This window comes from Engraulis encrasicolus, chromosome 13 (assembly GCF_034702125.1).
Source record: "Engraulis encrasicolus isolate BLACKSEA-1 chromosome 13, IST_EnEncr_1.0, whole genome shotgun sequence".
Lineage (NCBI taxonomy): Eukaryota > Metazoa > Chordata > Actinopteri > Clupeiformes > Engraulidae > Engraulis > Engraulis encrasicolus.
Genome location: NC_085869.1, coordinates 54,915,214 through 54,932,713, shown reverse-complemented (window position 1 = coordinate 54,932,713; position 17,500 = coordinate 54,915,214). Strand labels below are relative to the sequence as shown.

General features: G+C 43.7%; 1 protein-coding gene across 11 annotated transcripts in view; it reads left to right on the top strand.

The window, feature by feature from the left end:
- Positions 1-17,500, top strand: part of lrrfip1a (leucine rich repeat (in FLII) interacting protein 1a) — a 70,145-nt gene that overhangs the window by 24,195 nt on the left and 28,450 nt on the right. For 6 of the 11 annotated variants that reach the window (XM_063214330.1, XM_063214325.1, XM_063214320.1 and 3 more), the window contains exons 3-9: positions 10,925-10,942; positions 11,684-11,743; positions 13,998-14,042; positions 14,861-14,911; positions 15,838-15,885; positions 16,637-16,699; positions 17,082-17,123. In XM_063214330.1, the coding sequence (XP_063070400.1) occupies positions 10,925-10,942; positions 11,684-11,743; positions 13,998-14,042; positions 14,861-14,911; positions 15,838-15,885; positions 16,637-16,699; positions 17,082-17,123 (327 nt within the window). The remainder of the gene's footprint in view (positions 1-10,924; positions 10,943-11,683; positions 11,744-13,997; positions 14,043-14,860; positions 14,912-15,837; positions 15,886-16,636; positions 16,700-17,081; positions 17,124-17,500) is intronic. The other 5 variants (XM_063214322.1, XM_063214323.1, XM_063214326.1 and 2 more) reach the window with 5 other exon arrangements.

Sequence of the window (17,500 nt, the reverse complement as noted above, 5' to 3'; positions counted from 1 at the left end):
GACTGCCCTATTTAACAGCCCCTCCTCCTATACATCTCCCCTCTATGACCGACTAACCCCTTCATGACCAACACTGCCCTCCTTAACCCTGTCTCTACCCCTTAGATACCAGCTCTGTTATCGAATAACCCTCCTCACCCCCAAAAGCTCACTTCAACACCCACCCCCAAACACCTGCCTCCATTACCCGTTTCCCATAAAACCCTTGATGAACAAATGACCCCTCCAGATCTCTCAAAATAGCCCTCTCCATTACCAAATGCCCTCCTAATGACCAATTACCCAGTGTAAAATCCCATATCCCCTCAGATCATAACCTAGTGCCCTCTCTGACCTCCCTCAGCTAGCAAACGGTTAATGGATAACAGACTATTTCCCCTCTGTGTTTCAACTGCCATACAGTGGGAAGTTCGAAAACCGTTTATATGAAGTTTGAAAAGGTTTTTTTTTCTTTTTAAACAGGGGCCATGTGGTCATGTTTTCTTTGGAAGGCGTGAGTAAGACAAAAATGAAGTCATAGAATCAACATGTTCCCGTGGCCCCTCCTGTCTCTTGCCCTTTGCTTAAAAGGCATGGGGCGGTTGGTTTTGCACTTTTTTAAAACAGCGAGCTCTGTGTTTGTAGTACATTTTAACAGCCCTGCTACTGTATTTTCCTTCAGCCAGGTCCAAGTATAGGGGAAGCTATCAGTGAGGCGTGCTGTGTATGAGTTTGGTGTGCTGTTCAGAATAACATTGCAAAACTCTCAGTGTGAGTGTGTCTGTGTCTGTGTACTCTGAGCTGTAGCACTGGGTAGACTGTAGTCAGTGTTGCCAGATTTCTCTGATCAAAACACGCCCAAAAGTTTCTCAAAAACCGCCAAAATGCGCTAAATTCCGCCCAATTTCAATAAATTTCATTGGTTTCTATGGGCACAAAACGGCTTAAAAAAACGCCAAATGACCCATTTTTCCCGTTTTTACCCGCAGACGGCCATCCCAAGTAGCCCAATTAGGCGGGCAACCGCCTAATCTGGCAACACTGACTGTAGTCGTAAAGTACTGCGTAAACAGCCTGATGAACGGTTGGAAACTATTTGAGGGTACATGACGACCACAGGAAAGACCGTCTGGATGGAAGAATGATGTTCAAGGCTGTTAGGTTGGGACAGGGATGGTATGGGAGAGTGCCATATTCAATCACACTCTCACACTCGCACTCAATTCTGAGTTTCCCCGATGAATGGTGAAGCCGTTAGGCTGGGAGAGTGATGCTCAGGAATATTTAGCAAGGACAAAGATATGCTGCCTGGGCTTCTGGGTTATTGCATCACGACTGAAGGCCTAATACCTCTGTAGCAGGGTAATGTCAAAGGAGTATTCAACTCTTAATACACCATGCAACCTTGTGGTGAGCCAAGCCCGTCAGTTTGTTTCACTCAGATTTCAGCCACCATGACCACACACACACACACACACACACACACACACACACACACACACACACACACACACACACACACACAGTTTAGTACTTTTATTTGGATCGTAGCACATGAAAAGTTATACAGACCCAAATACTGATGGAAATCAGAAATCACAGAGTTGTATAGGTATGATCATGTTGTTACTCAGTCCAATATTTATAGATAAATATGGCATCTCCGTCTCCAAATGGACAAACTGCCTATGATGGCAGAGATGGAACAGTATTTTGCCAGTCTCTTTGCTGTTGTTTTGCGCAGTCCAGACAGTTGCAGACACACACACACACACACACACACACACACACACACACACACACACACACACACACACACACACACACACACACACACACACACACACACACACACACACACACACACACACACACACACACAGAGAGAGATTAGATTCCTCAAGTCCACTATTTGCTGGTTTTCCAAGATTAAGACAAGCATCGTTTGTTGTACAATTAAAGCAACCATAACTGCAGAGCACGGCTCACAGAAGGAAAAATTGCGTTGTTCCCCTTTGTGTCCGCTCTATGGTTAAGCATGCACCCCGAAGGAGGGCTAAAACCTGAAGAACTTGGCTGAAGACAATGGCTGAAATCAAGCTGAATAATAAGGTTTAGCCAGAGAGCACGTCCACATCTCCAACCTAGCAACAGGTGACATCACACAAGGTCTGTGGCTTGATGCCAGCCCAATGAATAAAGTCCAACTTGCCGCCATTGGATCTGACTGCTCAATGCCCTCCCGCTAAGTAGGGTGTTAACACACGTTAACAAGGGTGTAATGAAGATGTCTGGGAAACACTCTTATGATAATGCCACCCCCTTGGCAGAGCTTGTCTTAAGAGACTTCTGAACCACTTACGAGGGGTCTTAACTGGGAAACCCAACCATTGACAATTTGCATTGTTGGCCACAAGACAAAGCTGGGCACTGTAGGTGTCGTCATGCTAACACTGAGGTGTGTGCACATTACTTCAGTTCCCACTTGCGTTCCTTTTTTCCAAAAAATGTCATAAACCTAATTCTGCATATTATTTTTGCTGGATTGTAGACCATGAGAATTTGAACAAAATATAGTGTGCTGCACAGTAATTGTACAAATTTTAAGCTTCACACTCTTTGTTACCCTTCAATTTAATGTTGAAGTATTGTCTGCAGTGCACACAGTCCTAAATTAAATCTCAACAGATAGATACCCTTTGTGTGAACTTCACTGCAGTGTAAGTATGTAAGCAGGAGAGCATGCCCACCATTTGTGAGTCAGCACATGACCAATGGCAGCTGTTGTCCAGACTAGACAGGGGGTGGGGGTCATTTGTGGTCACAAGAGGAGAAGGAAAAGTCTTTAAATGCCACATACCTGAACTAGGGCTGGGCAATTGGTCATACAAATAATCGAACCAGAAATCACAACTGATATTCGACACTAATCAAACAAACTATTGATGATTACTTTTATTCCGATTAGGCATCAGTATTTTTTTCCTGTCCAGTGAATAGAAATCTGTTTTGATTTGAATTTCTATTGTTCAGTCTCAACCATGACAGGGATTGTGATTATATCGGTTAATATTGAAAAAGATGCCCTAATCAAAGTTTTTGTCTCTTCAAACTTCCTAACTTCCTGAATTGTTGAGTCTACGGCCGAGTTCATTGCTCTCTCTGTAACCTAATAGTTCAGGGTAACTTATGCAGTACGACCATATAATTAGGTAAAACTAGTATTTACCCATTGGCAATTATTATATTGAATCTAATCTAACATGTCATGTTCTTAGGAATAAATTGCAAAACACACTCATTCAGTTTCATTACACACACACACACACACACACACACACACACACACACACACACACACACACTTATTTCTCTCTCTCTCTCTCTCTCTCTCTCTCTCTCTCTCTCTCTCTCTCTCTCTCTCGCTCACTCTCTCTCTCGCTCACTCTCTCTCGCTCACTCTCTCTCTCTCTCTCTCTCTCTCTCTCTCTCTCTCTCTCTCTCTCTCTCTCTCGCTCACTCTCTCGCTCACTGTCTCACACACACACAGACCCACCCACATACAGAGTCTCAGAGTTACAACCTGGGATTATCCATCACCGTGAGTTAAGCCCTCAGTGTGATCAAGAGGTCTGTGGTAGTGTAAGACAGTGTGTGTGTATGTGTGCGCTGTGTGCACGTAGGCAGCTTTTAAACCTCCTGCCAAGTCCTAAAGCAGATTAGCAGACTGTGCTCTTTGGGTCAACCTACAGTACGATGTGTTTCTGCTCACTACGCTGGACAAAAAATAAAACGGAACATCTTCAGCAAAGCCCTGGTGACATCCTATCTGTCTATGGAAGACCCGCTTGATACAAGACGAATCAACAACTTGACCTTGCCGATTCTTGACCTAAAAGGGGGGAAAAAGCGAGAGCGAGAGAGAGGGAGCACCATCAACCACGTGTGAGGATTTGAAAAAGCCACCAGACCACCAGCCGTGACCACTTTCCGCCTATGCGGTGACACTTTCACATCGGTCTGCCACCTTGCTTGGATCATCCAGCTCTGTCTGCAGTAGTTAGCTCCTGAGGCTTCTCCCGTCTGTGTCCCTTTAACCTCCTCACCTCTCCCTTGCCCCGCCTCGGTGCCACCTCCCATGGCACAGAGGTCACATTACATCTCAGAGAGCAGCGTAAGCTCGGCAAGACGGCGGGACTACGGTTGGCGGGGCGAGGGGTGCGGGCGGTGCTCAACGAACGCCCACGGACCCCTCTAATGAGAAAGGTGGGTGAGGAAGACGCCAGCTGCTACATCGGATTGCCTACTACTGTATCAGCAAGATGGGGTCTGTGGGGAGGCACTTGATTTATTCAGAGATGATTCAGATATCCTCCCAACAGGGATAATTAGATGGGTGAAAACTGCAGTTTTTGGGCAACATGACCTAGATGAATAAGAATACAGAAGACAGAAGCACAGCAAGGGTTGGAGGGTTATAGCTACTTCAGGTCAGACTGTTTAGTGATGTGTTTCTCCTGACAGGATTTGTCCTGACATGACGACCCTGTAATGTTTATACTCCTGGCCTAGTGAGACTAGCTAAGTCAGTTTTAAGACAGGGTACAGCATTGTCATGGAGTCCTGACCTACTGCAAGGAGGTGGGGGTCTTACCATCATCATGCTACTTCAAGCTAGATTGTTTTGGGCATTGTTTGTGATTCAGAGGAGGAGATTCATCCAAAGATGTTAGTTGATATTGATCTATCTACCTGGGGTGACCTAGAATTTGTTCTGATGTCTTCAAATTAGTAAGGCAGGAGGTATCGCACTGTTTTGAGTTCATATCAAGTGAAGTTGTTTGGTGATTTATGTACAGTGAAGTCATTTGTCTAGTCTCGGGACATAGGCTATATTTATCCACAGAACAAAACATACTTATGATAATTAAGGACAGTGGGGTGGGGCATAATTCAAGAGGTTTGGTGATTGTTGAGGATCATGAGGAGATACTCAGGACCTAAAGTGGCTTTGACATTATACTATGCCTCTGCACATCAAAATGGAGGAAAATAACTTCACAGATAGAACATTTGAAAATGCCAGGGATTTCCCTACACTCCTACACAGCATACTAATACTTCAACAATAATAATACAACAACAATAAACTTTTTCTCATAACTTTTTCTTACTACGTAAAGTCATATTGTGTGGTGGTTCATTTATCCTGAGGGCATTCGTACAGACACAAAGGCCATGTTTACCTGCTCAGCAGTTGATTACGGCGAGTTACCTGGCCACCAGTCTGGGTGTGTTTTGGTGAACTTCCAACTACAGACTATTTTTTACATCAGACTCTAGTCAGTGGTAGATAGAAAGGAATCGCAAGAAACTTGGATGAAGCAAGTTAAACTATTCCACTTGATGTAATACTTTAAGGGCATGAGGTTTTCTTAACCTTGGTGGTTGTAGACGATTTGCCTCATGTATGATGACGATAGCCTACTAAGCATCGTTAAGATGTGTATATATATATATTCTGTACATATGCATCTTCAGTGGCAAGGCCTGTGGTCAGGCCATACTCTACGTGCTAAACCATAACTGCAGCAGAGCTCAAGGGCAGAGCGATGGTTGGGCCATCTCTAAATCAGGTTTGGAGTGGAGTTTAAAACAGACTTGCTGACCCTGAGAGAGCCAAAAGAGGAGGACCTGGAGGGGGAGAAAGGAAGAGGGGTAAGAAGCGTGTCGGGAGAGTGGTTACGGTTTGATGGACAGCACATGCAGGGGAGAGAGCACATGTGGGTGCCAAGGTTGTGCCAAACCCTAGTGGTGTCCAGCAAAGTAGGGGTGATGAGTGTATGGAGGGCTACTGTAGGGCACAGTTAGTGGCACAAACTGAGGAGGATAGGATCGGGTGTGTAGATGGTAATGAGATCGGACATAGGGGGGTGACACTGGCAGAGGTTGTGCTGTGAGCAACATTTGGGGATGAAAGAAAGATGAGGGCAAGGCTGGCAAGGACAGCAGGAAGCAATGTCTGTACATTACCTGATTAGCTGATCTGCGCGGGCGGAGGACTTTTAAGGAGGCCAACGAGAAAGACGGAAGAGAGAGAGAGAGAGTGAGATGAAGAGTGGTATTAGCTACCGTACCACCAGACCAGCTATCCATAGCTGTGGTAACTGTTCAGTTTTCCATATGAGAGTAAAATCAGAGGTGCTTTATAAAAGCAGACAGGAGGGGCCTGATGGGCAGGATTTACCGTATGTGGAGAGCTAAACTGGTCTTTAGTCGCTACTCCCTGAGCGTACTTATCTGAAGTCGTTATGGTTCTTCATGGATGTGCTGCATTCAGCGGCAGCATTTTGTGCGTATAGCTAAATTGGTGTCAGGCTGTACGACCTCGGCAGGTTTATTGGCACTTAGCGGTGGACCTTTTCAATCCACCACACTGTGCCACCAGGGCAGGAGAGCGGCACTAATCCCTGGCATTGCCAGCAGGGTTATAGCCAGGAAGCTTGGCAAAGCCCCAGTTGGACAATCACAGGAGTTTAACAGCCCAGTCTTTGTTGAGTGTAAGCCTAAGTCTAAGATGAAAGGAAATGGCTGGCTGGATCTGGTGCTTTTAATTTGCTCGTAATTCCCCAGCCTGGAAAGAAAATTCCTCTGACTGGAAGTGGTAAGTGGAATTTTGTGCGTGTTGTTGTGTTATTGCGCTACAATTGCAGATGATATCTGAATCAGATGCACAGTTGTTTGGCTAATTACCTCAATACATCGCTGCATGATTTCTGGTTGTTGCAGTATTCAATTGTTCATTGACTTCCTGCCCAACTTATATTAAGGTAAGCGTACCCATTAAGCCCATGTACCCTTTAAGCCCACTTTCAACTTTGAGGTCAATTTAAGGAAAGGGAAAAGGTGGATTTTGTTGTTCATCACCCTATCCAATTAAAGGGTTTAGTAACTGACAAAATGTTTTTTATTGCAAACAAATCACATTTTTTATCGTTGAGTTATCCCCGTCCAAGTGAATCCAGTCTCAGGACTACTGACAAGAAGTCGCCTCAAAACTTTGCTGTTTTGGGACATGTCAGAAATCATAGAATTCCAGCTAGTTCAAGTCAAATGTTTGAAAAATACTTTCATATTTAGTGAACCAAGAGGTAAATGTAATGATTTTTATATATATACATGCAGTGTTTTACTAAATTATAGCATTTCCCTTCAAATGGAAAGATGTGTTTTATGAGCGAGCAAATGCCGATATTCTCTTGATACAACCACACACCATCTTTATCTTACTCTACCATAAGACTTAAGGTGGTTAGGTATGAATTCTAAGCATATTCCAGTTTGTTTGGCATTGATCTTTAAAGAAATGCATCATTAAATGTTTTGTGGAGTTGATTATTTCCATAAAATAGCTTTTTGTATAGGCGGGCTTAATGGGTACTAGGTGGGCTTAAATGGTACACCCCATTGAAATGCATGCAAGTTGGCATGCATGCTAATGAAAAATGCCTTTGAGGGACATAAAAAGTGCTGTACAATCTCAAGTTGTTGGTTTAAAAGGTGTAATGTAATGAACTAACAATAATCAATAAGAAAAAATAAATTTCTCTGTTTGGATGAAGAATTTTATGAAGTATATGAAGTAAGAGATGCTGTAAGGTTTTATGCATTATTTTTTGAGCAAATCTTACATTTTGGAAGAATATTTTGGTCTGAAACCATTTATGCCATGTAGGCTCACTGTTTAAACTCAACTCACACACCTCACCAGGTATTTTGATAGAGAAATAACTATATGAGCTTATTTGGAACACAAGTGGGCTTAAATGGTACCAAAGGTACCATTTAAGCCCATTCAGACTTTTCACTTTTCTCGTAAAAAATCTTCATATTGTACTTTGAAATATTCATCAACTCAGTGATAAACATTGAGAAGAGAGGTAAATCTTACTATTTAAGAAATCATTTCACAAAAAAATTGTGTGAAGATGATTGAAAAATAAAGAAATTTAGATTTTGGTGGGCTTAATGGGTACGCTTACCTTATCTGTTGAAGGCAAGCCCTTCACCTTGCATGGATTATCCTAATCATTGTTCTGTGCAATCAAATCATGCAAAAGCAGCAAGTACTACTGAGGAAAAAGCAGTCAAAATCAGGTCCATAATTTCAAATGCCTGTCAAATATGATTTGATCCACTTGGGTCTGAATCAGCTGCTCATGAAGATCTCTCAACACTGGCAGATCAGCAAAGTCATCAAAGTCAGCTGTGGAAACATGCTATGGAGTTTTGACTCTCGGAACCCGGGCATTGACACCTAGTCCAAGGGGGAGGAAGTGTCCCATATAATAAGCAAACAGCTGCTACCTCCTGACTCATGTCATGTCAGGCATGACAAAAACAGAGAGAGTAGAGAGAGAGACATTCCATTGGCCCATTGTTTTCCGGGTTCTACAATTGCAAGGGGGAGGGGGGGGGGGTGGCTGGTCATGTTATGCCAATTACATTGGCATATCTCTATATACTTAAATAATATCTGACAAAAACCCTAGGGTTGCAAGTCAAGCTAGTATCTCTGGTCCTTCCCTGCCTTGTGATGCGATGCTCATCATCATTGATGATGCACAATTAAAGCATACCGTAATTCAAAGGTCATTGCTGTCATTTGCAATCAGGATGTTGAATGGGGAAAATCCCTCGTCAAAAGTTCCTGTACTCTACTTAGGTTGATAGCAGGGATACTTAATTATTGTCGTCATGGAGGCGGCAAGAGGACACAGGAGAGGCCACAAGAGGCGAGAGGCCACAAGCCAAACAAAAGTACGATGTAGGTACTAGTTTGACTTGGAGTCCTGGGGCCTCATTTATCATCAGTTCGTAGAATGTCTTCTAAATTGTGTCTTAGGAGTGAAATTTAGAATGTTCGCAAGTACAGAAAAATCGTGATTTATCAAACGTGCGTTGGCTGCTCCTACGCACAAGTCTGCATGATAAATCCTACACCTTCCAAATCACTGTGCACGCGCGCATTCGGGGTAATTAGCATCCCGAAACGCCTCCAAGTAACCATATATGGTATTAAAATATATTCAAATGCCATGTTAATTCGAAGGCGCCACCCTGTTCGGATACACATGAAGAGTTCAGATGCAAAACCCCCTATCTCCATTTCTGAAGACCTGCACTTCTATATTTTTAGAGAACCCCGTTGTTGGTTTGGTTTACATTCATGTATTTGATAATACATATAAATAGTTATATTACATAAATAAAATAAAAAATATGCAATTTTTATAGCTTTGTATTAAATAAAAATAAATTAAGATTATTTTCTGAAATGGCACTTAGGGGGTTTTGCATCTGAACTCTTCACATGAACACACGCGGACACACGTGCCAGTCGAAGCGCTGGCGGGAAGTGCGGAGATAGAACCATTTCTGTTGCAGAAGTGGAGGTGCTCTCGACAGGAGGAGGACCGTGTTTCAAAATAAGTAAAAGAAGGAGACACACATGACCGAAAACACTGTAAAATAGCACACTGTCATACTCCATTGTCATTCAAAGCAAACTGTAGCTTGCACGGTCAATATTATTCGCAATTTCGTGTTTCTTCCACTCACACGCATGGTCTGAGGTGTGCGTAGATTTAGGCACATTTCTACGTTCAAGTACATGTTCATAAATCCCACACTTTGCTCAGGAATGATCGCACGCACGCTTTACGCACAGATCTGTGCCTAAGAACGCTTGATAAATGAGGCCCCTGGACGCTAGACGTGTCTGGAAAGAGGTGAGGTGACGGCCATATGTCACTGGAAGCCAGGGGGTTGGGCACGGCAAGGACCACCGTGGGGTACAGGGGTCAGGTGACGGCTGTGACAACTCACAGAAACCGCCGCCAGGCAGGAGGGGAAAGAATTCTCTGGTTTCCTGGCAACTGTGTCACGTGTTGCACCGAGTGTGACTGCTTCAGTTTCTGAAAGTGTGACTGTTGAACTGTGCCCCCACCCCTCTCTCTCTGTATCTCTGTCTCTGTCTCTCTGTCTGTCTCTCTCTCCCTTCTCTCCCTCTCTCTCTCTCTCTCTCTCTCTCTGTCTCTGTCTCTCTCTGTCTCTCTCTCTCTCTCTCTCTCTCTCTCTCTCTCTCTCTCTCTCTCTCTCTCTCTCTCTCTCTCTCTCTCTCTCCCCCATTTGACATTTGATTTCAAAACCAAAAGAGGAGTTTGAGATAAGAGTTCAGAATGTCATCTTTTATTTACAGGTGAAATAATGTGTAATGTGTGAAACAACACTGGACATACCACCCTCTGCTTGAACCCACTCTCTCTTATGAACGTGTGAATGTGCAAAGCGGGGAGATGCACTCTCTTAGTCTGCACAATACCATGCCCCCCAAAATCAACCCCAACCCCCTACATCAGTGGTTCTCAACCTTTTTTTCAAGAAACGCCCCCTTCACCTCATCACAAGCCTTCCAACGCCCCCTTGACCTCAGCATAAGCTTGCCAATACCCCCTGAAGTATTGAAAAATGAAATGGACTAATGCCCCCCAATGGTAACCAAGCCCCACGTCCACTCAGTTGTATCCTTCTCAACGTCCCCGTAGGGCTTCCCAATGCCCCATGGGGGGGCTGTACCTCCCCCGTTGAGAAACGCTACCCTACATAAACAAAAGTGTCCTCAGTTATCTTTTCTGTTCATTGTGTTTTTTTTATTCTGTCTCTCCTAATTTAGAACTCATTTCTGTTTCCCTTCATTCATCACTCTACTTTGCCTTCTTGTTTTTCTTCCCCTCTCTGTGTTTTCCCTGTGGCGCGTTCTTCTCCTCCACCACCTCCTGTGCTTCTTCCTCCCCTTGTTGCTCCTGCTCCTGCCACCTCCTGCCATGCTCTCCTGTCCTGCTCTGCACCTCCTCCTCCTTCTCCTCCTCCTGCTGTGCTGTAGATCTATCAGGTCCAGAAGGTAGGCAACCCCTGTCCTCATTTCAACCCGACCATTACCACACAAACCACAATCCTCAAATTTGAAATGCTGGTGATGGGGCCAAGGCCCAACATGTCTGTGTCTGTGTCTGGGTTTTGTTTGACAAATATTGTTTTAGCAATTGCAAGTGCAGATATGTAAAACCCTCCAGTGTTTTTGCGATCTCTATCTTCTTTTGAATCTTCCTCACATAGACATTACCTCCATGTGCCCTACTCAAGCTCTCCAGTTTTATCTCATCCGTTTATAAACACACAGACAATAAGTGTGGTCTCCATTTTTACCCCTTCATTCCTTGGCATAGACACAATGGTTATGTCAGTTCAGTGCCATATCTTTGTCGCAGAATAAAAGGCTTAGACTACCACAAAGCAAACAGCAAAGATCACCACCTTGTAATTTCTTGCTCCGTCTCACTCTGTCTCATGGCAGAATATGGACTGTGAATCTCATTAAATCACAGGCCTCAAAACACTCATCACTAAATAGCCCTGTTTATATTGTGAGACTAGAGCTTGTACCCTGTTGTGGGGTTCTAGAATCTAAAGCTATGGTTCCAGGTCTGATGGTCCACAATGTAAATGGGGCTAATGTCATTCCCTGCATGCTAGCTTATTTCTGGTGATGCCACCGTTGTTCTGTCACCCGTTTCATTTCCTGGTTGTCTTTTTTTGTTGAGCCTTTAGCCTTTTCTGTCTTTCTCTCCTTCCACTCCTTCAGAAATACTACGGACTGGACAACAACAAAGACAGCAAATGGGGGGACATTGAGCAGTGGATGGTAGCGTACATCAATTCCATGTGCTTGATGTCAAAGCGTCGTAATGGCACATGCTGTTGGGAAATTATATTTTATCCACAGCATATGCCATTCACACTCTCAATTGGCCATGTGTAGATTTGTACTATTTTATGCCATATTAGTGGCATATGTTTGTTCCATTGTTTTTTTTAATACCATGCATGTGATTTCTGTGTGCATGTCCCTACCATTCCTGTGTTGTATCATTAGGATTATTGTAAGTTTTGCCATAGGTTTTTGGTACTTGGAGGAGTTGGACATTTTGAGATTTTTGCATGTTGTAAATGTTCACTCATTAACTACACAGTACATGCTTTAGTTCAGTGCATATTCCACAAGTTGCATTGCTTTGTTCCCTACTTCAATGTACTATGTAGTGATGAAGTGAACATTTTGCAGTCGTTCCTTAGTGTAGACTTGGGATTTTATGTAGATTTAGTTTCACGTTAGTTGCAAAGTCGTGTTAGACCTACTGAAGTTTAAGGTTTCCATGGCAGCTTGCCTGAAGGCTTGTTTGCTTGGATGGCTTGTGTCATTGGCTGCTTTCCAATATGCGACTTTGCGTCCTCCACTTGTGCTTGTGGCCTCGCCCCGCCTCCTGGCTCCTCCTCCGTGGAGAAAACAATAAAGTTTCCCAGCTGTCAGCCTAGCCACAACAACTTTTGGGTGACTGTTTTTCATTCACCATCCCAATTGCAAATGCGAAAATAACTTAACAATTGAGCTTTTGCAAGATATTGAAATATAATGCTGTTGTCAGTGATGTCATCACGACATATTACTTCCTGGTACGAAACCACAAGCACAAGTGGAGGAAGCAAGGTTGCATATTGGAACACACCCATTCACTTCACTTGTTCCTAGGAAGAGGAAATTGGTCTTCAGTCAGATATAATCAGGGCACTGTCATTGGACTGTGCCATTTGCACTCTCCATTTGCCACACAGCACTTGTTATATGTACACAGTACGTGTGCTACGTGATCATCAGTACTGTCTGTGGTTTTATACAATACACTCCAAGTCAAGAGTACTATGAAGTATCTTAGTATCTTTCAAACACTGAAGTGCAATTGAGTCTGTTCACTGCTGTAAGCTATATACAGTAACTTTATTGTATAGCGCAGTAATGATTTTCTAAACTCTAATCACGTGTGTGTATTGTTATACACTTCATAACTGTTTGGTGAACTACAGTTAACAATTTCTAAATTGCAATCAAATGTATTCCCTGTTATTTGCCAGAGTATTTGGTTTTTACCCATTGTATTTTGCATACTGCGTGACTCACTGCTGCAAAATGTTTCCAACTTGCTTGAAGCAGTGGAAAGCACAACTTGCTACTTTACCATATTTCAGACCATGTGTTGTCACCTGCATAAATTGTCAAGATTCAAAATCAAGTCCGTATGTTTGGCCACCTGAGCCATCAATCACCATCTCGAGGCAGAAGGGCAGAGTCTTTACTTTGGTTTGACAAGATGCCGCTACACTCTTCCAGATGTACTGCACTGTAGGTGCTCAAATGCAGCCATGTATGGAGAAAGGGCAATAGCAGGTGCTGGCTACATTCCCTTGTTGTAAATCACCATTATTCTATGTGGTGCTAGCGTAAGATAATATATGATTCACTATCACTGAATATGTACGTTGGCATGGTGTGAAGGCCTGCTGGCAGCTTTGGCCCGGGGCCAGGACAAAGTCATCTGAACCCCCCACCACCACCCAATACATAGGCCTACAGAACAATGCAATGAGGACCTAATTCTGTCCCTGGGCCTGGGACAACAGACCGCTTTGCCCCCCTCCTCTGGGCTTCCCTGTCATGTATAGAGAAAGGTCAATAGCAGGTGGTGGGTGGTGGCCCCATTCCCTTGTGGTAAATCAGATAACTATCAAAGCCTATGTGGTGCTAGCAGCATAAAGTAATATGATTCACTGTCACTGAATATGTACAAACATACATTGACATAATGTTGTTTGTAATGCTAAAGTATGAACTGAAGGCAAATTACACAGTGTATCTCTAGTGTAGCTGTGTGTTGATACAGTAGACATGCAAGCGTTTTTGCATGGTGTGCATTTGTGTGTGTGTGTTTTTTGTGCATGCCCTAAACAGTCCTTAAGTATACTTTTTTTCATTCTGCACCTTCCTTCCACTCTCATTCTTCACTTCTTTTGTGTCTTCTCCCTCTTTCCACCTCTGTTCTTGTCTCCTCCCTCCATCACTGTAGGAGGACAGCGAGAGGTACTCTCGCCCTGCGCGGAAGCAAACCTCGGTCTGTAGCTCTCCACTTTGTATCCATTCACTTCATTTACTTTGCACTTCATCCTCCTTCATTTGTCTTTCATGGTTTACTTTCTTTAAATGTGCGTGCCTGCGTGTGTGCGTGTGTGTAATTAGTTATATATATAATATAGTATATTCCCTGTTGGGTGGTAGTCGTATAATAAAGTGTTTATGCCCCCTATCTCATCCCCTATCTCAAACAGGTACATAGATGTTTTGAGAGAAATCCTGAAATGATGTGGAGTAGAACATACATTTTGTTTGTTGCCTATCCTGTTCCAAAACTATGTAGGTTAGACGAGAAGTAGAAGCAGGTTTCATTCCATCCAACTTTGATCACGTTCTCGTTACCAAATATTATTACGATAGGAAGACATAACGTAATTATTTAGGCAATTCAGACGATGGCTGAATGCAGACATTATGTCTGTGTGTGTAGATGTTGTGTATGCATAGTGTGGCTTTCTTTTCCGTTCTTCCAAAACCTTGACTGCACAGTGTAGCCCATTACATTAGAAGAGTACAAACATATGCTGATAAATAGAGTGTCAAATGCTCTTCTGTTTACTATGGAGCTTAAAGGTAAGAGTACCGCGATGTGACTGACTGACTGTGTGCCATGTTTGTTCTGTAGTGACTGTTCAGCATTAACACCATCCACCCTTTCTCTCCTCTCCTCTCCTCTCCTCTCCTCTCCTCTCCTCTCCTCTCCTCTCCTCTCCTCTCCTCTCCTCTCCTCTCCTCTCCTCTCCTCTCCTCTCCCTCCGTCCTCTCGTCTCTTCTCCTCTCCTCTTTTTCTCCATCCAGCTCTCCGATGATGAGGAGCGCATGTCCGTCAGCAGCCGGGGGAGTGTACGGGTAAGTGTGTGTCCCCTCTCTGTTCTCCATTACTGCCAAACTACAACAAGCTGTGCTCAGTCTGACCACAACACAGCATCACAACACAATCTCTCTCTCTCTCTCTCTCTCTCTCTCTCTCTCTCTCTCTCTCTCTCTCTCTCTCTCTCTCTCTCTCTCTCTCTCTCTCTCTCTCGCTCTCTCTCTCTCTCACACACGGGTCAAAATTGAGTATGCGTATGGCAGACTTATTGAGGAGATGGACTCTTTTATGGCTGTATGGGGAGTGGGGGGCTTGTTGTGTCACAAAGCTGCGAATGGGGAGGTGGTTTTAAATGTGTAATTGGGGGGGTGTGGGGGGGGGATACCACTCACATTGGATTGTAAGTGAAGGATGATTTGTTTGTAAGATGACGCACAGATGGTTAAATAAACGAGCTTTGAATCTCTCTCTCTCTCTCTCTCTCTCTCTCTCTCTCTCTCTCTCTCTCTCTCTCTCTCGCTTATGTGTACACATTCCCTCTGGTCACTTTTGTTCTATATGATGTGTTGAACACACACAAAGAGGAGTTGGCATGATGGCAAAGGATAACTTCATCATAGGGTTGGAAGTGTGCCCTTAATGTAGGGTCTGTGGCACGCATGAATAATGTGGATTAATGTCTAACTTCTGCTTGCAAACTTGATGGGCTTGAGAGCTGACATTTGAGAAAATGTAAGGTCTCCATGCTGTGCGATGTGCTGTGTTTGTGGCTGGGGTTGGGGGTTGGGGTGGGGGGTGGGGTTTCACATGTCCCCTAGTGGTAAACATACCTCCCCTTCTGTGTGCAGTCATATAGGTCCATTATGTAGTAAACACCATAGCCATAACACCATAGTCATGTACAATCATAATAATAATTCAATGAATCTATGGTGAACACCCCATCTTTTCCCCACTTCTGCAGTCGGATTTGGATGCTGTTGGAGCATATGGAGGACTTGGGAGTGAACTGGTAAACAAAACAAACGACAAACAAAACAAAAAAAACCACACACAGACTAAAATCACAATGATAACAGTGTGGCTGACTATGTGCCACTATCAGTGTGGCACTAACTTAGATAGGCCTCCCCCAGTATTTTTTTGACTTTTTGCCCATCGTTTTCCAGAACATTTCTAGTCTGTGTTTTGTTTTTGTTCTACAAATATGGTTAGTAAGTACAGCCAGAGATTGTGGTGTTCCAACTCCTGGCTCTATGGCAGCAAGAGTGGCATGAACCAATGAACTTTCTCATCCTGATCTCAAGAAAAATAGCAGCTGTGCGCTGATAAAAACCTTATGTTGACCTTTTAAGAAAAACTGATATGAAAAATCAAATTGCTTTCGAAATACATTTTGTTTTACCCTGTACCCATTTTTTGGTCTCTAATCTAAACTTATCTAGGAAGAGTGCTTTGTTTTCATGTCAATAAGTACAAGCTGTAGCTTGCTAAAGGTTATGTTCTTAAAATGTTTCTTAACTCTAAATAGTTTTGCTTGGTGGATAGGAAGGTTTATAGCAGGACTTGTTTCTACTTGTGAAAGTGAGATCAGATTATTACCATCACAATATCTGCCACTCTCCAATCAAAGAGTTTTGTGCACCCCTCAACACATTTTATGCTTAATCCTGAATCAATAAATCCATTGAATCAATGAATCAATTGAAATTCCTGTGCTGTTGTGAACATCTCCTTTTTCCAATGACCTCCTTCAATCTCAGGGCTCGACGTCATCCCACTCGCACAAGAAGTCCAAAAAAAAGAAGAAAAAGCATTCGAAAACTGTATGTAGCCCCAAGAAAACCACTAGAGTCACATCTTTAATTCAGTTTTAAAATTGGACGCTGGCTCAGTAAATGCAACTTACCAATGATTGTGTGTGTCTGTGTGTGTGTGTCTGTGTCTGTGTGTGTGTGTGTGTGTGTTCGTGCGTGTGTGTTCGTGTGTGTGTGTTCGTGTGTGTGTGTGTGTGTGTGTGTGTGTCTGTGTCTGTGTCTGTGTGTGTGTGTGTGTGTGTGTGTGTGTGTGTGTGTGTGTGTGTGTGTGTGTGTGTGTGTGTGTGTGTGTGTGTGTGGGTGTGTGTGTGTTCATGTGTGCGTGGGTGTGGGTGTGCGTGTGCGTGTGCGTGTGCGTGCATATTTGTGTGTCTTCTCTGCCCTCCTGCAGAGCAATGGCTGTGATGATGATTACAGTATGCTGTCTGGCTGGGTTAGTACCGTAGTCTTGGTCTTGGTGTTGGCTCTGGGTGCAGTAGTGCTTATTGTGAACAGACTAACGTGTGGGTTGTTTGTCTCTAATCAGCATGTGGTTTTGACTACATTAGACAGTATTGGTGGTATAGTGCTGAGTTTATATGAGTGGTTATGTCAAATCGCTGTGTGAATTAATCCAGAGGTCCAGAAGTGCGTGTGTGCGTGCGTGCGTGCGTGCGCGCGTGCATGCTGGCGTGCGTGCGTGCATGCTGGCGTGTATGCGGGTGGATGTGTCCTGTGATCCTTTGTGCTTGAAGGTTTGTACTTAAGATGTAAGTTGTGGAGAAGGTCAGGTGTGTGTGTGCACCTGTGTGTTTTCTTGCCTGTTTGTGT